Source organism: Typopeltis vanoorti, chromosome 21, assembly GCF_054136105.1.
Source record: "Typopeltis vanoorti isolate ZY-2024b chromosome 21, IOZ_Tvanoo_1.0, whole genome shotgun sequence".
Taxonomy (NCBI): Eukaryota; Metazoa; Arthropoda; class Arachnida; order Uropygi; family Thelyphonidae; genus Typopeltis; species Typopeltis vanoorti.
This window is the reverse complement of record NC_143569.1, coordinates 33,337,220-33,361,560: the sequence shown is the minus strand read 5'-3', so window position 1 is coordinate 33,361,560 and position 24,341 is coordinate 33,337,220. Positions and strand designations below refer to the sequence as shown.

At 35.7% G+C, this 24,341-nt stretch overlaps 1 protein-coding gene across 3 annotated transcripts in view; it reads left to right on the top strand.

The window, feature by feature from the left end:
• The window catches only part of Asap (ArfGAP domain of ASAP), a 718,739-nt gene that overhangs the window by 239,128 nt on the left and 455,270 nt on the right, over window positions 1–24,341 (top strand). For all 3 annotated transcript variants that reach the window (XM_090411444.1, XM_090411445.1, XM_090411443.1), the window contains exons 11-12: window positions 2,023–2,196; window positions 8,516–8,563. In XM_090411444.1, the coding sequence (XP_090267570.1) occupies window positions 2,023–2,196; window positions 8,516–8,563 (222 nt within the window). The remainder of the gene's footprint in view (window positions 1–2,022; window positions 2,197–8,515; window positions 8,564–24,341) is intronic.

Below are 24,341 nucleotides of genomic sequence, written 5' to 3'. Positions count from 1 at the left end.
CAACTTTTGATATTCTTTCTTCTTTTTCTTCACTGCCTCTTTAACTTCCTGTGTCCATCATGGAGTTCTAATTTTTCTATCCTTGCAGACAACTTCACCACATGCCTCTCTAGCTGAATCAATCAGGGTTTTCTTCAAGGCTTGCCACTGAATCTCCAAGGTTTGGTACCTGTTCTCAAACTCGTTCATTTTTCCTTCAATAATCTTTGTGTATTTTAATCTACAGTTCACATCTGAGAGCTGCTCAACTTTTATTCGCTTTAAAACTTTCTTACATGTCATTCTTTTCAATATGAAATTGAATTTTATCCTGCTCAAGACTAAATAGTGATCACTTCCAATTTCAAATCCTCTGTACACTGGTGTCCTGCATCAGGGAGAAAACATCACTATCAACAATAACATAGTCAATGAGACTTTTCTTATTCCCTGCCTCTTCTGTCCATGTGAATTTGTGCATATTTGTATGTGCACAAATTCAAATGTTAGTAATATCCAGTCCATTTCCTGAGCAGAAATCCAACAGGTATTTGCCATTATTATTAGCTTTGCTCTTTTCTCCAAATTTTCCCAAAACATTTTTGTATGTCTGACAATCACTTCCTACTCTGCTATTTATATCCCCAACAAGGACCAACTTTTCCTTTTTAATTGTGTCAGTAGCTTTCTCTAGAACCGCAAAAAATTCCTTCACTTCTACCTTAGGATTACCTTCTGTGGGACCATAGGCACAAATAAGTCTCATTGTCCAGTTCCCCATTCTGATATTTGCCTGAATCACTCTACTTGACACTGCCTGCCATTCAACAAGATGAGCCTCGTATTTTGTGTTGAATGCTATGGCTACTCCTTGTTTTCCTTGATTGTCATTGCCTGAATATAACATTTTGCATTTATTGCTCAGAAAGATCTCACCAGTTTGTCTTTTTTGTTTCAGTCACCCCTATTATGTCGATCTGGTACTTATCTAATTCCTCAGCTAGCTCCATTTCTTTGCCATTCTGGCTTCTTATGTTGATAGTACTGATCTTTATCTCTGATGATGTTTGGGGTGTGTTTTCAGATTTGTTCCAGTAGCTGACTTTTCGCTGTTTGCCCTGGTTCCCTGACTAAAACAACGGGGGCCTTGTTTAACCTGGCAACGCTCCAGCTGGCATGAAATTTTGTGATGTTGTACCATCATTTTGTATTTTGGTTTAACCACTAGGGATACAATTTGGTCGGCTAAATCCCAAATTGCCAGCCCATCCTCGTTAGTTCAGTATCCAGGTAGATACCCAACAAGGTGCACCATGAGAAGGTGAGGATTGGACATTAGGTCAGAACCCCTGGTCAGTTCTCCGCATTCCTTTAAAGGCTATGTGGAGGTCTCCTCTCAGTTATATAGCTTTGACCCTTAAGCACCTCTCAGTTTATTTAATTAAGTATTTATTCAATTATTAAATAATTAAATTATTTAATTCTTTTTAAAACTTTTGCACATACTTTTCTTTTCAGTATGAAATTTGCCTTTATATGCTGTTCAAAGCTAAATGGTGATTGTTTTCTATTTCAGTAACATTGCGTCTTGAATTTTCATTACGATAATCCTGTCCAACAATAATAGTTGGTAAGACTTTGTTTCAGCAATAGCAATTATGTTAGTTTAGTTCTTCGTGTGTACCAAGATAATATGACTTCTTATTAAGGTAACAAATGCAACAAAGTTCTTATTTGTAGTGATGTTGATCAGACTCCTCTTGAATATTGATGTTCTCTTGGATTTTGAAGTTTATAAGAAAATAACACTCAACTTCTGGTGAATACTATTCATCATAATATATTCTAAAAGAATATATTATGGTGAATAGTATTCACATATTGGATTCATTTTGAGGAAATAAAGCATGATGCTCATGTTATTTCAGGCTGTAATTAGAAATGTGGCAAGAAAAAAAAATCTGTTGTACTTAAAACTTTTGAAATATTTATTTTCCTTCTTTCAGTATTCCTTAGAAACTTCTTTTTTTCTCCCACTTGTAGCCCATATCTACATTACAGTCAGGTTATAGCCTTCATCAACTTCAGGGAAATAAACATTATGGTTATAACAAAATCGGTCACCTTCTTAAGAAATCTGATGGAAAAATGCGGAAAGTATGGCAGAAGCGTCGATGCGAGATACGAGAAGGATACTTGTATATTTCACATTCAGATGTAAGTAATAAATATGTTGTAATATGTATATCAAAGCTGATAATCCTAATACTTTAAATATAATGCTCATCTCTTTTTTAGAAAATGCTGAAATAAAAGATATATATTATAATCACCAAGTTATTTCCTTTGGGGGTTTATAGAATACTATGATAGTACCACATTATTCAGGTTTACATCATTTCCATCTTCCTTCAAAGACAAGTTTTCTGAAATCTGTTATTTGTCAGGATGGTGATATTATCAGATCTGATAATATCGGAGTACATAATATTTATATCTTCTACTGCATTTCCAACTCCATCAGTCCTCCTTGATCTTGACTTTTCTTTGAGTCTTTTGCTTCTCATCCTGAAAAAGACCAGTTTTACAAACCATTCTTTCATTTTGAGTTCAAATCATTCTTTCCTAGCCTTCACTTTCAATATATATATATATATATATATATATATATATATATATATATATATAAGATATCAGTCTTGCATATAAAAAGTTGAAAGGCATTTAGCATATCTATGTATACACAAAAAGGTTAAAGGAAAATATCAATCTCTTAATGTTTTATGATTTTCTGGAGTCATAGTGTATGAAGAACGATTGATGGAGGCTTTTCCAAACAATGGAGATAGCTGGAATGAAAGAGAGGAGGAAGAGAAGTTCCTTCAGTAGCTTTCAAGCTGGACATCAATGTCAATTAACAGCTTCTCAATTTTTATAATCTTGAAAGGAAGTGGGAGAATAATAACAGCTAGTTCAGCAGGATGTTTCTATGAAAATGATAGTTAATTGCTCTTCTTTTGAATACCTATGGAAGAGGTATAAGAAATGATGCAAGTATGAGTTTAGTAAATATGTGAGATTGAGAGAGAGAGAGAGAGAGATGATCATCAGTTAATAGGAATGCTCTCTTCTAGATAACATCTAGCATTCTTAAGGAAGCTTTTTTTGTGTTTTATCCTACATGTCTGACCAGCATTCCCAGGTGAGGCAGATTTGGGGTTCATAGGTATACAGGTGAGAGAAGTAATCATGAACAGAAGATGCTTAGTTTTATGAAGATTGTATAATGGACTAATGTGTTTGTGTCACTGAAGGCTAGCGGTGTAAGTCATGCCAAAAAAGTAATAAGATTTTGATTGGAAACTGGAGTGTTATTGAAGGTAAGGAGAAGTAAAGTTGAAACACTTTAACAGAAATAGCTGTTTTGGCACCATTGACTTTCATTAATTTGTTCCTTACTATTCTAGAGATTGGCTAGGGAGATAGATTTTTAAAAACATTGGTTATCGATTATCTTGTATCATTTTGAGCTATATTTTGTGAAATAAATATATCGTCTATATTGGCATCAGCAAAACTGAGAATAAGATTTGAGATCGGTGAGAGCTCATTTATTCAGTCTTTTTCTGTTTTTTTCTCCTAACTTTCTTAGTAAAAAATTTAATGGCTTGGTGTAATTTTTGTGCCTAATGATGTATATGAATTGAATATGCATTCTAGTTTGTTTTATGATATGTAATATTAATTAATATTAAATATTACATTTTTAAATTTTAAATTATAGTATTGCATTACCAAAGGAAAAACTTTCAGTATACTATACATTGAGCAATTGTTCAAAGCTAAGTTTATTTTTATCTGGCCAGTACATAGAGATATACATTAATCTGAATTGGTTTTCATTTACCATGGGTTTTGAGAGAGAGAGGGAGAGAGAGCATTGCACAATTTATTATAGCAAACTATTCCTGAAGTCCCTACCGGTTGAGAGTTTTAATACTTTATTCATCCTTATCCTACAAGGATAAGGATGAATAAAGTATTAAACTTTAATAGCCAGATATTTTAACTTGAAAATCAGTCATTATCAATGGCATAAAGCTAGTCAAGTTCAAAGTAGAATGTGAACAGTCGATTATTTAAAACAGTAAGAGCCACATAACAGTATAAATAGAACTGTGCAAGTCATTAACAGGTTTACAGAAGCATTAGATATTTAAAAAAATATGCATATACGAGTGTGATCTGAAAGGTTTCAGCCTCGACCACAGATAGCAACACTATCAGCAAGATTTTTTTTTTTCTAAGTTGGTACATCTGTCATAAGCATCCATGTGAAATTTCAAGTCATTCTATCAAGTAGTTTGTTTTATACATCTTATAAAAATTCTTTGTAAAAGAAGGTTTAAAGCCAAAAGAAATTCATTCAAAGTTCATAAAACTTTGTGGGCACTCTTCTCATTCGTTTTCGACAATTAAGAAATGAGCTGCCGAGTTTGAACGTGGCAGCGCCAGCCTTGAAGATGATCCACATGAAGGAGGTCCAAAAACTGTAACAGCACCAGAAATCAAGTGCACAGTATGGTATTGAATGATCAGCGACAAAGTGAGGGAAATTACTGAGACTGTAGGCATTTGAAAAGAACGTGCAGGATATATTTTGCATGAGGATTTGCAAATGAAAAAGCTTTGTGCGAGATGGGTGCCACGCTTGCTCACAGCAGATCAAAAACGCACTCGCATGAAAATCTCTGAACCAGTGCTTGGAGCATTTTAACAAGAATAAAACTGATTTTGTGTGTAGATTTATTACTATGGATGAAAATTGGATTCACCATTACACATTAGAATCCAAACAGCAGTCAAAATAGTGGACAGAAGTTGGTTGTTCAGCGCCAAAGAAGACAGTCGGTTCCATCAGCAGGAAAGGTCATGGCATTGGTGTTTAGGGATGCTAAAGTCATTTTGTTTATTAATTATCTTGAAAAGGGTAAAACAATAACCGGGGAATATTATTCCGATCTTTTAACCAGACTAGACGAAAAAAAATTTTGAGAAAAGACCCTATTTGCAGAAGAAAAATTTCATGTCCTGATGAAAAATCTTTCATCAGGACAAATCACCTGCCCACAGATGTGTTTTGGCAATGGGAAAATTGAGGGATCTGCACTATGAATTGTTGGAACATCCACCCTATTCCCCTCTGACTTTTGTCTCTTCCCAAAACTAAAACTCTTCCTTGCTGGTCAACGTTTTTCTTTGAATCAAGAGGTGATTGCAGCTGTAGAGGGGTATTTTGCAGATCTTACTGAGAACCCCTACAGGGACAGGATAATGGTGCTGGAATAAATGTATTAGTCTTAAGGGAGGTTATGTTGAAAAATAAAAAATAATTTTAAAATTATAAATTCGTTTTTCATTGTTAGGCCTTTTTCAAAGTTATCGGCCTAGATAACTTTTCAGACCACCCTCATATATATTTGTGTGTGTGTCTGTGTATTAATGTTCAATTTGAATGAGACTTTCCCATATCTTTAGGAATGAGAGGCAGTCATTCCAATTTAAGTACGGATAATGGATAATGCTTTGGCACTCTCTTTAAATAAATGGTAGAAATTGTGGAAGCAACAATGGAGAGCATGTGTCAAACCAGAAGATGTTGTGGTCAGTATCAATTCTATGTTGAGCTAGGTCAGATTTCTTAAAGATTGGTTTTCCTGTAATCTTTTTTTCAAGAATGTTCAGTTTGTCCACAGTAGGAACATAACAATCACAAGTAACAGGGGAGAGGGAAAGTAGAGATTGTTTATGTCTAGAAGGTGGGACTGTGAGGAGAGTTTATTGAAAGAAAAAATGCAGCTACTAGATTGTAGCTTTTAAGGATTCTTGTGATTGGTTCAGAGATGCCAAAAATGTATGAGTCTGGAATTTAGCACTATGCCCTCTGACCTTCAACTATCTGTTCACTAGCATCCTCAAGTCTTTAGCCTCTTCAGTATATTGGAGTTCATGTTCTTCTCACCAAATACTGTTGTCTTTGTTTTTTTCCCCCAAGTTCATAACAAGTGCAAATCTCTTCCCTTTCTCCTTTTCACAGTTTCAGTGATTTTTTTGTAGTTTTATTTTGTCTTCTTCAATAATAACAATGTAATCTGCAAATCTCAGATTGTTAATTCTCATTCCATGTACTGATATTCCTTTTACATCTTTCTTCATTTTGTCTATTGATTTTTCTAAATGTATGATGAAAATGCTTGGTGGTATTGGTTCCCTCCTGTCTAGTACGTCGACTTGTTCTACTATTAACACATTATCAAAATCTGTTGAATTGTGCTTCTTTCCTAAATCCTGCTTGCTCATCTGCAAGGTATGCTTCCAATTGTGTTCTCAGTCTTTCTGTCAATATCATCACCACCTTACCAGTGTGACTTGTCAAAGCAATTGTTCTATAATTTTTACATTCTAGCTTATTTCCTTTCTTGTACAAGTATGATGTCACTAATATCGATTTCACCTACTTCTCTGCCATTTTTCCTTCTTTCCATACCATATTACATAGGTGGTGCATTTTTTTAACCAATGATTAAAATGATCTTATTAAGTCATTTCTCCTGTGATGTTATCATTACCAGGACTCTTGTTGGGGTTTAGCTATCCTATTGCTTTTTTTCTACCTCTCCTCTTAAAATGTGCATGTCATACTCATTACCTGGTGGTTGATATGTGCTTCAATTCTTCAATCAATTTTCCAACTCCATCTAAATTTAGTTTTTCTTCATATAGCTCACTACGGTATCTTTTCCACTGCTGTACAATTTTATCTTTATTCATCAATATCCTTTCACTCTTAGATTTGAATTTTTTCTTTGTCCACTCTTTTTAGTTTCTCCTTGAACACTGTTCTGTACCTTCTTAATTCTGCTGTACTTATTCTTGCTGTATCTCTTTGTTTCTGATGATGGGGTTTATATTTTCTTTTTAATTTCAACTTGATGTTTGCAATCACTAAGCTGTGATCCGAATTTATATTCAATCCTTGAAAAGTTCAACACTGCTGTACCAATGTTATCCATCTTTTAATCATAATCATATCTGGATGTCAACAGTGAGATTAATTAATATATTCCCATATCAAGGTTGATCTTGAAAAAACTCAGTTAGCAAAATTGAAGATAGGCACCATCAACATATGAATTATCAGGCATTTTCTGTGGAAACAAAATTAAACTTGCAGAAGAATTAGAGAAGTACCATGTGGACGTAGACATAATTGTTGTTACCCAGACAAAAAAGACCGAAATGAGATCCTTCTACATATTAAATGTATGATGTTATATTTTAGCAATAATGATCAAAGAAAGGAAGGAGTAGTGAGCATTCAGTATCAAACATGAAGATAAACTTCTTGATTGGAAGAGAGTTTCAAGTAGTTATGTTGACACTTTTGAATGAGGAATCGCAAAATAAAACTTCTTTCTACTTATGGTCCCACTGAAGGATCTCTGAAGAAAGAAATGCGGGAAATTTTTGAGTCATTAGACAATGCATCTGACATAAAGAAAATGGAAAAGCTGTTCCTTCTTGGAGATCTAAATTGCAGAGTATGAAATTAATCCTAGGTATATGGAAATGTTTTGAGAAAATTTGGAGCAAAAGGGCAGATAATGGTAAGGACATGCTGGATTTCTGTTCATGACATGGATCATTGGTAACACCATGTTCCAGCTGAAAGATGTGCACAAATTCACTTGGATAGAAGATATCAGATAATGAGGTAAGCCTCATTCACTTATTTATGCCAATATGTTCATGTTGCTTCACAATACAAGAATATATAGGGGATTTGAAATTGGAAGTATCATCACTTAGTTTTAAGTAGAAAAATGAAATATTGCATCGAAAAGAACAATATGTAAGAAAGTTTTAAAAAGAATTGGAGTTGAGCAGCATTTATAGGTAAGAATGGATCTCCCATTCTCCTGTATCTTCTTGGATTGCATTTAGTTACCTCCCTTTGCCCATATACACAAATTCCCAGTACCATTTCTCTTATAAGAACATGCAAACCTCTCCACCATGAAAAGATATCAGTTTATCTATAAGATAGGTATTGCCTTCATATAAAAAGTTTGTTGAAAATATCTTGGGCATTAGTTAAGAGTAAGTTATTTTATTGTGGTTATAGCAAAGAAATTATGTGTGATAGGCCTTTTATATAATAATATAAAAGGCCTATCATGAAAGTAAGTAACTGAGACCAGGTTTTAGAAATTTTATATAATAATATAAAAGTTTTTATATCATAATATAAAAAGCATATCATGCAAGTAACTGAGAGGTTTTAGAAATTTTAACAGCTAAACAAAGACGTTATGAGTATTATATTTCTGAGCAGTTGTTTTACAAGTTGCCTGAATAGCAAGTCTCCTTATTTGAAACCTGGATTATGGTAAATTACAATAAGTATTTTAAAAATTGTTAGTTGATATGGATTTATTTTACTAAAGCATGTTTTTTTTTTTTGTTTTTCTTCAAGGAAACCAAACCACCCACAAAGCTCAATCTGCTTACCTGTCAAGTTAAGGTAAGATGGTATTTTGTATCTCTGGAAATAGATGCTGATATATCTAATAAATCTGCATAAACAAATTATACATTTTTAAAATTTATCTCAATTCAGAATATTTATGAAATTCAGTTGTAGAAGAAGCTTAAATTTTGTAACCTAAGCAGGATGAGTTGCCCATAAAAATAGTAGAGTACTTTTAAGGAACTGATTGATAGACTTATGCATATTTTATAGGAAAGTGAATTATTTTACATTGAGTATCCACCTATTAAAGTTTGAAAACTTCTGGTACTCTTGCCTTATGAGTTGACTGAGGTTCAAAGGGATAAAAGAAAAGTCATAGTTGCTTTACACAACTGCAGACTTCAGTAACTGGGAATTATTAATGAAAAAAAAATATTTTTTTTTTCATTAATAAATATAGCATGATAAATGAAGAGAAAATGAGGAATAAGCTTTATTATGATAAATACAACTACTTCTCCATTAGTAAAAATTTGTTTTGAATCAGACTCCTTAGAAACCAAATTTGTAAGGGATATATGAATACTGTTCTCATATTTCCATTTCATATCTAAAAAGATATTCTTATGTCCTTAGATGCAAAGGTGCTATATTTATTTATTCATTTTTATATCTGATCTACACACAAAAGGTCACAAGACCAATAGTACATTAGTGCTGTGTGTGAGTTTCAAGATGGAACTGTAAATGGATCCTGGTTAGCAGTGGTTCTTGTTCTAATGATTTTGGAGGGGGAGTGGAGGAATAATACTGGCCAATTCAGCAGAGCACTGTATATGAAAGTATCTATAGAAGAGGAACAAGACAGAAACTTGAACATCTGTGAGAGAGGATTGAAGTGCATGTGTGGCAGAGAGATCATTAATTAACTGGATTGCCCTCTTCTGGATATAATCGAGCAATCTTAGAGAGGATTTTTGGTGCACCACCCTAAATATGAGAGCAGTATTCCATGGCCAGGCAGATTTGGGATTTGTATAATTAGCATCTGTAGAGGTGTGTAGTAGTGTCTTGTGGGAAAAAGCACACCAAGTTTTTTGGTGATTGCAGAAGCTATAGCTGAAATGTGGTTGTGCCAGGGAAGATTGTAGGTGCAGGTCACTTCAAGTAGAGATATCTAATTGTGTTTGGATATCTCAGTATCACTGTGAAGGTAAGAGGGGGGAGGATGCATGCAAGCTTTTTTTTGCGAGAGATCAGACAGGACGTTTTGGTTGCATTGAAGTATATTAGGTTGTCCTTGCCCCCACTGGGATATAGTAGGAGATCTGAGTTCAGGTCATTGGTCATGGTAGATCCTGAGAATTCTAATACTTGAGTATTACAAGGTTTGTCAAATGAAAAGTAGGAATGGAGTGTACCGTCATCAGCAAAGCTATGGATAGGATTGGAAGTCTGTGAGAGCAGCTCATTTATGTACAAGAGGAAGAGAGCGGGTGAAAGAACAAAACCCTGAAGTACTCCTGCATTCGTTGGGAAATCTGAGGAGAGGGAACTATTCACCATTGCACATGTAGCGAGTGATCAGTGAGAAAGTTGGCGATCCAGTTGCAGTGTGTGTAAGGCAGACCATAGGATGGCAGTTTGTTGTGTAAGTCCCTGTGGCAAACCCAATCAGATGCCTTTGAAATGTTGAGAGCAACCACGTGAGTTTCTCCAAATTTTTCCATGGCTTTATTTCATAGGTGGGTGGTGAAAGCAAGAAGATCAACTGTACATCGCAATTAGTGATTAGTTGCTAGGTCTCTAGGTGGTTCAAAAGTTGGTTGTTGATCTCCATAATTTTAGAGAAAACAGAAGTGAGAGAGCAATTGGACTGTAGTTTGTTGGATGACTTTTATCACCTTTCTTTGGGATGGACTGGACGTTGGCCTCTTTGCTTGTTTTATACTAGGTGCCAGCTGAATAGGAGAGATTGATACAGTATAGATGTTAGTTCTGGGGCACAATTTTTTAGCACAATAGGTGGATTACCATCAGGACCAGATGCCTTTTTTGTGTTCAGGTTGTCAATGATTCTTAAGATTTCTTTTTGATGAAAGATTATGGGTCACATTGAGAGAGCCATTCTTGGTGGGGAGGAGGGAACTTTGCCGACATCATCAGTGTAACTATAAACTCTGCTACAAAAATGATTCCCATTTCTAAAGCACACAAAATTAATCCTCACTCACATATAAACTCTTTAATATGGTAATCATATTAAATATTCCCAAAATTAATCGAGGCATTTATATGCAAATTTATTGTTTTCTAATGGAACAGAATTCAAGATTTCAAATAAAATGTCTGCGTAGAATGTTAAAAATATTTAGGCCATAACGTATAACAATGAGTTATATAATCTGACTGAGCAAAAAAATATCATCAGTGAAATAAAAAAAAAAATGCAGATAGAAATGGATTGAACACATTCCAAGAATGAAGAGCATAGAGAGAGAGAGAGAGAGAGAGAGAATTCTAAGAGTAGCTATGATCTGGATTCTAGAGGGAAAAAGGAAAAGTAGAAGACCTTAATTAAATTTTCAGGGAATGACTGAAAAGGAAAGAAGAAGGGCTGTTGGGAAATGAGGAAAGAAGCTGAATGAGTGGCACAAGACCGAGGTATCTGAAAAAAAATGGAGCTCGTGCCTTATGTATCATGAGGCACAAAAGGATAAGTAATGGGTCAGAATGCTGATAGGTATGCATCAGTTATTCCTTGCTCATATGGCATATGTGTACACACATCATTTTTTGCCTTTTATGGCAGATAGGTGGATGGATGTGTCTTGTCCATCAAACACTAATGTACTTCAGCAGATGCTAATGATAAAACAAATAGTATTCCAATAACAGTTATTAAAATATTAAAACTCTAATGAACCCAGTGCACATCCCCTATCCATTCTCCTGGAACTCTTTAGCATATTCATTAAGGATTAGTGGTTTAAATGAGAAATCCATTTGTTTTTCTTCCTTTAATTTCTTCTGACAAAAGTGGTATGTTTTTGGTAAATTCTTGAAGTGTCTACTTTAACTAGCCATACAATAAGCTTATAGTTTGCTTCCATGAGAGAAGTTTCATCGATTGTCTTTGTGATAAAAATGTGCCTCATCACTCCACAAGATCTTCCACAACCATGCATCATCCACCTACATTTGAGCTAAGAACATCAGGCAAACAGCAATCGAGTTTGCTTCATCACTATGAAGCAAAAGACAAGAAACGATAAGGTTGTACATGAAAATTGTGAGAGTGTGAATGTAGAAAGTGTGAATGATAGTATAAATGGTTTCTCAGAGAATAAAAAAGATGAGATAGATGAATTGAGTGAGATCGCGTTGTTGAATAGTGCGATAGAAAGAGCAAAACAGCAACTAGAGTGCATGAACAAAAGTAGACTGAATGAACCAACCAATAATAAAAGGTATGACAGGAAAAATAGATGTATGAATGTGAACATGAACAAAATGAAGGATAGAGTGCTGTATGGAGACTCGTTAGTACGAGGTGTGTTAGTAGAGGATTTGACAAAATCGTACCAACCTGGTGCGACCATAAAGGACGTAACTGAGTCTATTAGAGAGCAAAAGGAAAGGGTGAAAGAAATGATTGTTGTGGCAGGTACAAATGATTTGAAAGGAGATAAAATGGAAATGATAGAAGACCTGAATGAATTGTTTGAGGTAGCAAAAGAAAAGAGTGAGAGAGTTAGAATGATTAGTCTTTTGCCACGGTATGACAGTGAAATGTTTAAAAGGAGGGCCATAATTGCGAATGACTTTATGCGTGAGTTATGTATGACGAGTGGTGTGGAATTTGTGGATGTGTGGAGTGAGTTTGATGGGCGAAAGGATCTATATAAGATGGATGGCTTGCATTTGAATGGTTACGGTGTAAGAAGACTTGAGAAAGTGTTGCTGAATGTAGTGGATGTGCAAATTCAGGGAAACTAGATTTGTTAAGGGGGGGGAGTAGATATACAGTCCTTATGGAGGCAGTTGAATGTAAGAATGAATATAATATGCCAGAGGAAATAAGGACAACAAATCTGAGTTGGATAGTTAATATAAGGCATCAAGGTAGGGTTGGGGCTAATGGGGGTCTTAAATTCATGTACACTAATACTAGGAGTATTAGGAAGAAGAAGGAAGAGTTTTTGGCCATGGTTGTTACTTCCAGACCACAGGTTATAGGTATTAGTGAAACATGGCTGACTGTAGATGATATAACTAGTGGGATTGAATGTGATGGGTATAGTGTGTTCAGGAATGATAGAGAGAATAATATGGGGGAGGAGTATTGTTGATGATAGCTGATGAGCTCCAGCCAAGGAGAATAGAAGTTGAATTGCAGGATAGAGAAAAGAGCACATTTGAGGCCATTTGGTGTGAGATTGTGGCTAGCAGAACTAAATATACAATTGGGTGCTGCTATAGACCAGGTGATGGAAAAGATGATGGTGACAGTATGCACAAGCAAATAGAAGAAATGGGTGGAAGGAGGGTGATTTTATGGGAGATTTCAACTATGGTCGCATTGATTGGAGTGAGGAGAGGACACATGGAAGGAAGGAACTGGATTTTATGCGGTTATTAAGGGATAACTATCTGCAACAGCATGTAATGGAAAATACTAGGGGTCAGAGAGTGTTTGACCTAGTAATTACATCTGAGGATTTGGCTGTAACAAATATGACCACATTGCCACCAATCGGTGAGAGTGATCATAGGGTCTTAACTTGGGAGGTGGCTAAAGGTGTAGAATTTTCAATTAAGACAGGGTACATGTGGAATTATCGGCTGGAAAGTATGACAAGCTTAGGAGTTTGATTGGTTCAGTGCCATGGCATGTACAACTGCAAGGACTAGAAGTTGATAGTGCATGGGAGGTAGTTAAGAAGTGCTTGCATGAAGCAATGGCTGACTGTATACCTAGAGTCTGAATAATAAATCAAGTAGGGGTTAAATGGATTAATAACACCATTAAGCTTGAGCTGCAAAAAAAGAAACAACTATGGAGCGAATTTAAGGAGAGGGGTGACCGGCAGGCACATGGGCTGTATGGGGCGCAGGCCGGAGGGGTGACGAGTGTGGTAAGAAAAGCAAAAAAGGATTACGAAAGAACATTGGCCATGCAGGCTAGAGAGAAACCTAGACAGTTTTTTGGATATGTGGCAAGTAGGGGGAAAAATGTGCATGGCAGATTGATTTTAAGGAGTGCTGATGGTGGGGAGGTAACTGAATCAGTTGAGATAGTTGAGTTACTGAGTGAGCACTTTGCAAGGGTATATCATCCAGGTGGTGACATTGCAGAGGCGAATGGACCAGTGGATTATACGGGAATTGTGGTTAATGAAGTGGAGGTGAGTGGTCTATTGCATGGCCTCAATGTCGGTGCATCTGTGGGATTGGATGGTATACCAGCTCGTGTGGTATGAGGGGCAGCTGGGGAATTGTCAGTGCCCTTGGCCATTTTGTTTGGTTTGGGTCTCGGGTCTGGGTTGGTCCCCGGCGGGTGGAGGGAGGGGAAAATGGTTCCACTGCATGGGGGTGGTTCCGGGACTGCTGTTGTGGATTGCCGACCGATTGGCATATCGGGAGTCATTGTCAAGGTCTTAAAGAAATTGGTCAAGAAGGGAGTGCGGGATTGGATGGGTGAAAATGGGATATTGTATGGGGGACAACGTGGTTTTGTGAAGGGTAGATCATGCCTCAGTAACTTGCTCACGTTTTATAACACAGTGACGGCTGAACTGGATAGGGGTAATGGGTTTACAGTGATGCTACTGGACCTTGCCAAGGCCTTTGATAGGATACCACATGGAACCCTAATCAGTAAACTGGAGCAGATGGGTATAGATATAGGGTTGGTGAGATGGATAGGAGGGTGGTTGAAGGATAGATATCAAAGAGTGGTTTATTCAGGAGTGGAGTCTAAAAGACGTCTTGTGACTAGTGGAGTGCGACAGGGCTCTGTTCTTGGACCACTGCTTTTCAATTTGTTCATCAATGATATTGGAAAGGATCTGAGAGGAAGTGTTCACTTGTTTGCTGATGATGCAAAGTTGGGTAGAGCAATTGTGAGTGCACAGGATGTCAAAATTTTACAGGATGATTTGGATAGTTTGGAGGACTGGGCTAGGAAAAATGGATGTCAATTTAATGTGGCAAAGTGTAAGGTTATGCACTTTGGGGTGAAAAGAATAGCAGCAGTATATCGCATTGGTGGAACCATACTCCAGGAGATTGATGAGGCCAGGGATTTGGGAGTGTTGGTGGATAGGGAGTTGAAGTTTAGGGGACACATTGCAAAAGTAACTAAAACAGCTCACCAAATCACTTGGCTTCTGAAAAATACTTTAACATGCAGAGATGAACAAGTTGTTGTTCCTCTGTATCTAGCCTTGTTAAGACCCCATCTGGACTTCTGTGCCCAGTTATGGGCACCAGGGTTTCTTCGTGATGGGGAGAAAGTGGAGAGGGTCCAGAGATGAGTGACCAAGATGATAGCAGGTCTGTGGAATGAACCTTATGAGAATAGGTTGAAGATTTGTGGGTTGCAGAAATTGGACGATAGGCGAAGGAGGGGTGATATGATTGAGACATTCAAATTACTGAAGGGTTTTTATAAGATTGATCCAGAAGATATTTTTGAAAATATGACTGGTGGTGGGAGGACTAGGGGCCATGCATGGAAGCTGGGCAAGAGCGTGGTTGACAAGGGTGTTAGAGCTAGGTTCTTTACTTGGAGAGTGGTGAATGAGTGGAATAAGTTTCCAGAGTCTGTTGTGGGTGCTACGACCGTGAATGAGTTCGAGGCAAGGTATGATAGATACTTTGTGAATGTTGAATAGTTGTTCTTGACATGATGTTAGGGCCTCCCTCGATGAGTCTGTCGACTCCTTGGAGTTTCCCGGAACAATAATAATAATGAACAAAGCTTGATTAATGGAGATCTTGTAGGGGGAAAAATCTCAGCATTTAACTCAGGATTTTCCACACAGTTGTGTACAGCATGTCCAGTTGCCTTGATGTTGCCTGAGCACTGATGGACCCTTGTGTGTTATTCATTCTGTATCTACAACGGCAGCTGCAACTTCGTCAACTTGTTGAGGAATAATCTGTTTGTGCCCTTGTCCTGGCCTCACTGCCAAAGATCCGCTATTTTCAAATTGTAAAATCATTTTTATGAGATTTGTTATTGTCATTGGACCTTTTCTCCTATACTTCAAATGCCAGAATTCTTGCAAGGTGGTATTAGCATTACCTCATTGTTGATGATAAAGGTCGACTGGCAACATATGTTCCAGTAAAGTGCTATCCATAACACTTCAGTCTTATCAGAATGATGCAAATACGTTTAAGTCTTCTTATTTCCACCACCTCGTCTGTAGAAACAGTGAAATTATGCAAATATCACATGTTTATAGCACCAAATGTTCCCTGGTGGCAGAATTTTGTACTATTTTTATCTTCTGTAAATAAAAACCCAGAGTGTACTTACATCAGGTTTGGTGTAACATCAAGTTTTCAACCCTAGACAGAGAACACGTCCTCTTTAATTATGGCCATCCTGTACTTCTAGCAACTAGAACATAAATGATTTGTAGAGATCATGTTTCATGGGAAGAATCACTTAGTATTCCCAGGACTTTATCCATTGGCATAATTATAAAGAACAATAAAGAATCTAAGTTAGACAGTATGTGTAATGTTTATCTTTATTTTTAATTTTTTTTTTTTTTTTTCTGTTAACTGTTCTGAGTTTTTATGTGCATTGACATATTGCCTGATGCCCTTGCTATGTATATTTTGTTATTTACTTCAGGCATCCTGTAAAATAAAATCAATGAAGAAACAAGTGGATTTTAGTGTAGTTTAGTGTAAGCTTTCTGTAGCCAGATGCCGATATTGTTGATTAATTCATTAGTTTTTCAGTCTATACTCCACTTATATAAACTCATTGTCTAACTTTATATAGATTAAAGTATCTTGTAAAATTGATTTTTTGTTTAAATTGCCAAGAGTAATGGTGGAGTTAGTTTCATCAGTTGTGAATATCATTATGTTCTTATTTTCTTTAATTTAACCCACACTTTTTCCTATGTCTAACATTTCTCCATAGGTCAATAAAAAGAATAATTATAAAGACTTTGCTTCTAATTCCATTTAAGATCTGTGAAACATTTGAAAGGGCTGATCATCTGAAAATAAGTATTTGTTTCATATGGAGGTGGCACAGAGTTTTCCCTTCTGAAACATGTTGTTACTAAAACTCTGTGGCATTACTCTACTGCTTATATGCAGGAACTTAATGAAACATCAAGTGAAGATGTAATGAAATATTTGACAGATATTGTGTGGTATTCTTTCTTGACTATAATGTATATAAACTATTACAATTTTTTATAATGTTAGTCAAGTGGCTTTTTATTTTATCGTCCTACATGTTTCGCCGATTTTTCTATCGGCATCTTCAGGGAATACAAATTAGTAAGCTATATGAAGGTAACAGACTAGGTTATAACTGATGGTTCTAATTTATACAAAAAATTGGTATTGTGCAAGGCAATGCGCATGTCTCGGGAATGTGATTTATTTGGTATGACACATGATGTAATTGGCATGAAAGTTCATTTTCTTGATGTTTAATGATCTGATTAACGCTTTCCAAATTTTTGGTAGGGTTAGACTTTGATTCTTATTTAGGTTTCCAGTTGTGTGGGTGACTGTAGCTGCTTCCTTTAAGGTTCTTGAATGGTAGTTCTCTTCTATATAGGGCGTATGGCTCTTATCCCACTCAGTGAGATGGTTGGTAGAGGCAAAGTAGCAAGAAAGGCCTGAAATGTCTTGTCTGTTGTGTCTGACATACTCTGTGTTCTTTCTTTCTCGTTTCGAAGCTTCTAGAGGTCTGACCAACATAACTAATATTACATGAGCAAGGTATATTATATACTCCAGAGTACTTATAGAATGGATGAGGGTCTTTCGGTGATCTTAAAAATTTCCGAATAGTGTTGACCGGCTTGAATGCTACTCTGATATTATGTGGTTTTAGAAGGTTAGCCAATTTTTTGGAAATGCTGCTGACAAATGGAATAGTAATAGTACTGATGTATTGGATGTCATCCCGTTGTCTTTGTGGTATATCAGTAAAGAGAATCTTGTTGCAGAGTCTTTTTGGATAGCCATTTAAAGATAGCTCTCTGGATATCATAGTTAATTCCTTTTGTAGGTCATCTTGGTCTGTTGTGTACTGTATATCTCTTTTCTTGAGCATATGGATAATGTGAAGTTTCTGGGATATATAATGAGACGAGTTGAAATGGAGGTAACGTCCAGTATTTGTAGGTTTTCTATACACAGATAGGTTGATACTGTTATTTGTTTGTTTCTTTATTAGGATGTCTAGGAATGGCAATTTTTCATCTTTTTCAATTTCTAATGTGAATTTGATGGTATGGTGGAAACTATTGATTTGGTTGAGGTAATCTATTAGTTCTTCTTTCGTATGATTCCAAATGAGAAAGATGTCATCAATATATCTGTACCAAATTTTCAGTTTTGGGGTGATTTGGGATAAGATTTTTTTCTTCTAGATCTTCCATGAATAAGTCAGCACAAGGAGGAGAGGGGCTACCCATGGCTAATCCGGTGAGTTGTTTGTAGACAGTTTTTTGCCAAATGAAATAGAAGTTAAACAGTGATTGAACAAAGCAGTGATGTTTCTTGGGAACAAGTTGTCTAAGATGTTGATGATTTCAACAACTGGAATGTTTGTAAACAAAGATGTAATGTCCAGGCTTGCTAATATATCATCTTCATAGATAGGGATTTTTTTAATTTTTCTATAAAATGTTGTGAGTTTTTAATATAAGTATCTGAGATGTGAATGTATTGTTGTATAATCTTTGCAAGGTACTTGGACAGTTGGCAAGTAGGAGAATAGATTCCATCAACTATTGGACGTAATGGTATACCTTCTTTGTGGATTTTAGGAACTCCAAACAATCTTGGAGTTAGTGGGTGCATTGATTTTAGCTTTCTTATTACTTTTCTAGGCCAGTTAGTCATTCCACGTAATAGTTCATTGGTGTCGTTATGGTTTTTTAGGGTAGGATCAGTATTGAGAATGTCATAGACAGACGTGTCAGATAATAGATTTTTAATATTTTCTTCATAATCTTTAGTATTTATTATAACTGTATTGTTGCCTTTGTCAGCTTTAAGTATGATGATGTCTTTATTATTCCTTAATTTGAGCAGTGTTCTTCTTTCCATTTGGTTAGAGTTGGAGTTAGGAGATCTTGATGGAGTGGAAAGGATTATGCTGCTTTTTAGTCGTAAGTCATTAGCTATTGGGTGTGGTAACAATGAGATGGCTTTTGCTAAGTTGCAGATGAACTCTATTTTAGGAATAGCAGTAGGTTTTAAGGCAAAATTGAATCCTTTTTTGAGAATTGAGATCTCAGGTTTTGTTAAAACCTGTTTAGATAGGTTAATTATCACTTGGTTATCTGGTAGAGACGGTTTGTAGTTGATATACCACAAAGACAACGTGATGATGTTCAATACATCAGTACTATTACTATTCCATTTGTCAGCAGCATTTCCAAAAAAATGGCTAACCTTCTAAAACCACATAATATCAGAGTAGCATTCAAGCCGGTCAACACTATTCGGAAATTTTTAAAATCACCGAAAGACTCTCATCCATTCTATAAGTACTCTGGAGTATATAATATACCTTGCTCATGTGGTATTAGTTATGTTGGTCAGCCCTCTAGAAGCTTCGAAACGAGAAAGAAAGGACACATAGGGTTCTTTCTTTTTTCTTTCTTTCTTCATATGTGAGAAACAACAGACAAGATATTTCAGACCTTTCTTGCCACTTTGCCTCTACCAACCATCTCGTTGAGTGGGATAAGAGCCATACGCCCTATATAGAAGAGAACTACCATTCAAGAACCTTCAAGGAAGCAGCTACAGTTGCCCACACAACTGGAAACCTAAACAAGAATCAAGGTCTAACCCTACCAGAAATTTGGAAAGCATTAATCAGATCATTAAACATCAAGGAAATGAACTTTCACGCCAATTACATCGTGTGTCATAACAAATAAATCACGTTCCCGAGACAAGCGCATTGTCTCGCACAATACTAATTTTTTGTATGAATTAGAACCATCAGTTATAACCTAGTCTGTTACCGTCATATAGCTTACTAATTTGTATTCCCTGAAGATGCCGATAGAAAAATCGGCGAAACATGTAGGACGATAAAATAAAAAGCCACTTGACTAACATTATAAAAAAAGTGTAATAGTTTATATTTGACAGATATCGTTTAGATCATTCTTTGATCAGAAAAATTTTTACGATGGATCAAGGCCATCTCTGATGCAGTGAGAGATATTCAAAATAGATGAAATATGACCTGTGATTCATGTAACATCATAGGTTGTGAGTTAGATCTGACTTATTATTAGAGTTTAATAAGTATTAAGGAGATATTGAAATAAATTAATTATATTAGATTGCTTAAGCAATTTAATGTCAGATATTAACTGACAGTAGGTAGACCTTCATGTAGCTTGTAAAGAATGCAAAAAAACTGAAAGCTTCTAACCCAGTATCTGTTCCTTATTCTCATGTGGTGCAATTGTTAGTAGGCATCCACATAGATGCCGAATGAATGAAGACAGACCAGTACTGACAGACTTAGTTACCCTGTTTGTATTCTCTGTTGCTTAAATCACACAGCATGTGGTACATTATAATCAGATGTTGTGCTAACTTAGTATTGCCACCAAGTTATTCCCTCCCTGTGACGTTTGTCGGGTGACAAAAAAAAATCCGCTACTTAGGTAATCTAAAAAGCATCAGTGGAAAAGAGGTAGAACTAGCAGAAATATTTAATACTTGGTCATAATTTGGATGTACCACTGTAATATTTTTGTTATTCTTTATTTTATTTTCTTTTACATATATTTTTATTTGTTTCTTAATTATTGATTTTATTTAAGACTCGATTGTAGCTTGTTAACTTATATGCGTTACTAGTCCAGCTCCTTATGCCTTATCTAACTCTGTTTTACTTTTATATAGATGGATTAGGTGGATTATAGATCCACCTAATCCATAATATATAGATCTTAGGTGGATTATAGTTATATTAGTAACTATAATCCACCTAACATATATCTCTGTTAATCCTTCTTAATCTTATCCCTTGTTCTTATTGTAAGTAAATAGCAAAGGTTGGTCGATTGGTAGAGCCTCTGCTACTAATGGCTCACAAAAAGTTAAACAAGTTTGAGCACGGTTAGTAATTGGAAGGGGATCAATCGTTCGATGCTGTTGGCACACTCTCCCTCAATGAGTCTTTGGGACTCCCTGGAGGTGTCACATAATAATAATAAGTAAACAGACTTCATGCTTTAGCCTATCTATGTCACCAAAACTCTCACACTTCTCAATCAGAAAAATTTATTTGATTTTATGACTGCACCATTCTGATTGAATTTAATTATGGTCTGAGAATTTAGGAAAGGAACACAGGCAAGATCACAGTTAAAAAATATATATTCATGCAGCTGGTCATGGCAGTTCCCTATTCAATTGGCATACAGGTTTGCTAAATTTTTTTTAGAGATAGTCCAATGGCAATTGATCAGGCAAGGTTATTAATCAAACATAACATTTTATTTTGATTGAAAAGAGACTACAATACACATACTCAAAAGGGGAAAATATTACTTAGTATGTATAATACACAATTGACTATTTTACATATAACATTCACTTAGCCTCATCATAGTGATAAACTATATACAATAAATGGTCAGCTGTCCCTTGAGTTACAACTTACAGTAAATGCTTCAATCTTATGTTCAATTATACAATTATTTCACTGATACATAACCTTAACACTATTTCAAACATTGCACTAACACTTTTCTGTAAGCACTTTTGTTAAACATGCTAATTCCGATTATACATATCTTAAACATTAACAAAATGTGCTCACTTACAGTATTCTTTTAGATTGTCAGTCCAGTCAATTGAACAAAGCTTCAACATGGATAGCTTGACTCTGCGTCTTCATCCTAGGCTACAATTTTCACTTGGACGATGTGCTGGTTCTTCCAATGGAAACTGCCAATACAGTCGGGGTGATTTCCCATCAACACAGCCATTGCGATTCCTCATCGGGTTACTGGGAAAGGTCTGCCAAAGTCTCCATTATGTCTGTGGGTAGTTGCATTCTCCTGGCACGTCCATGCATCCAAATTACAACCTTATCTCCACACACCTGGAACTGGGTCCCTCAAAGTAGGAAAACTATGAGCCAAAAGTGATAGTCTTGTCCAAGTCTTAGTCCTCTTAAATATCTTTTCCAATCCTTTGTCCCAATGCTACAGTATCCAGGATTACTCGTCAACAAGATGACGTCACATCGGCACCCTCCATTCAAGTATCTCCCTCTTGGGTGCTTATTTACCATTCGCAAGACTTTGTGAACATTTGTTTTGCTTACTCATCATACTAATCTCAGTTAATCCCCTCTCTTTGGGTTTACATACGACCTTCAGGGGATTTAATGAATGCATATTACAATAAAATAAATATTTGTTCAATTACTTCATAATTTTATTATAAAAATGTCTGAAAACATCTGTAAAATTCGATATTTACAAGTTAATTTATTTAACTTATTGTGCAAGTATTTTACACCAGGATGAAGACAGGTGAAACAGCAATATGATTTATTTATGCTATAGTGATCAGAGAAAGGAAAGAGTATTATAATATTCAACACTCATCACATTTTAAAGACAGTCAGAATCAAATAGTAATGTGAATATATTTCAGAATGGGCAGTTTGAAAATGTTTGTTTCCCCTGAATTATGCTATTCATGAAAAAGTAAAGGAATTTTTTGTATCATTAGAGGGAACCCTGACAAAAAGGGGGACAAAAAAGACAGTTCTTGTTAGAGGTCTAAATAGTAAACCAATAAAATGTTCTGCAAAAAGTTGGGTAAAAGTCAGGGATAACAGTAGTATGAGTAGCTGCTGGAATTTTTTTCATCACACTATGATCCAGTGTATATGCAAATGTGCATAAATTCATACACACACAGAGTGAAGGTGCACAAGAAATAAGTTTTATTATGATATTGAAATATAAAGCGATTATTTTAGTCAGCCTTTTTGGCAGAGTGGTTACCGTATCTGCTCTCCAGCCAAAAGGCTGCAGGTTCAAATCTCGCCATGGGCATGGATGTTTGTGAATGTCTATGAAAATACTAGTGGTGGTGATTGGTGGTAGATGGCATTGGTGTAGTTGCAGTTCATTATAGTTGGTGGATTGAATGATGGAGAGAGAAAGAGTTGTAGAGTAGGTGTCCACCCTTGATGAGTTTTTGGACTCTCTGGAGGGTGTCGTAATAATAATGTAATTTAGTTTTGAGCAGAGCAAAAATGAGTACCACATTGAAAAGAAAAATGTGTATGGACATTGCATCTTTGAAATGAAAAAATGTAAGTTTGAAAACAATTACCAAGACATTGTCAATGATGGCAAAATCTTAAAGCATTGATTGTGCTTAAATAATATCTGTTATACTCATTTTAGAAATTATGGACTTTACAACCATGTTATAAATAACTCTTTTAATTTCTCGACGTTTCGATCTTTATATTAAGATCATCTGGAGTATATACAAATATACAAGGGCAAGCTGAGTTACATTCACACAGTAAGCTAAAGAAATAATGGTTTGATCACCGATTATTCTACTGGCATGACGTCTAGTGTGAAAAAAAAAAATGCAAATTAATTATTTAGAAACTATATCAAAGCTAAATTCTATTTAAGATACATGTGAAAAACATTCTTTCTTATTCAGTACCAATGATGTCCTATTTTTAACACTACAATTGTTAATTTAGATTTAGGATTCTGAATTATCTACAGTCCTGTTTAAGTTAACTCTTAGAGAGAAAGGTTCCATGAGTAGAATATGTGCCTTCCATATGCTTGGCATTTTTAGACCATCATTATTGTTCAGATTGGGGTGGTTGATAAGAATCTCACAGGCTTCTTTAAATTTGCATTCATACCATGTTGTGGTGTGATGTAAACAACTGGTGCTTTTCCAGTCAGTTCTATGTGAAGTGTTCAGGGCATGATCAGAAAGGCCAGCTTCACCATAGTAATTATATTTAATGTGTCGTTTATGTTCCTTTTGTCTGAAAGGAATTGTGCATCCTGTTTCCCCTATATGTGGTATATTACAGGTGCAATAAATACGGTGTACTCGAGGGTGGCCAGCGGAGGGAGTGGGTCTTTGGATGAGTTGAGTAACCTTTTTAATTTTGCAGGAGGTTTAAAGGTGGCTTTGAGGTTGTATTCTGTTTATTTTATCTGATGTCCCTTTAATGTAAGGAATGGTTATAGTTTTATTGTAGTCTGGTTTATCTTTGTTTTTTACTAAGGTCTTGTAGAGAATTTTGTTAATAGTGTTTTGGTTGTAACCATTTTTTAGAAAAGTATTGCTGATAACTTTAAATTCCTCTTTCAGCGCATGTTCATTGGAGCAGATCTTCAAACACCAGTTTTTTAGAGTATTAACGACATCTAGTTTTTGTGTTGGGTGGTGGTAGGAGTTTAATGTGTATATATTGGCCAGTATGTGTTGGGTTCCGGTAAACAGTGAAGTAAAGACTGCCAGAAGGAAGACGTGTGACAAGTGTATCTAGAAACGGAAGTGTGTTCTG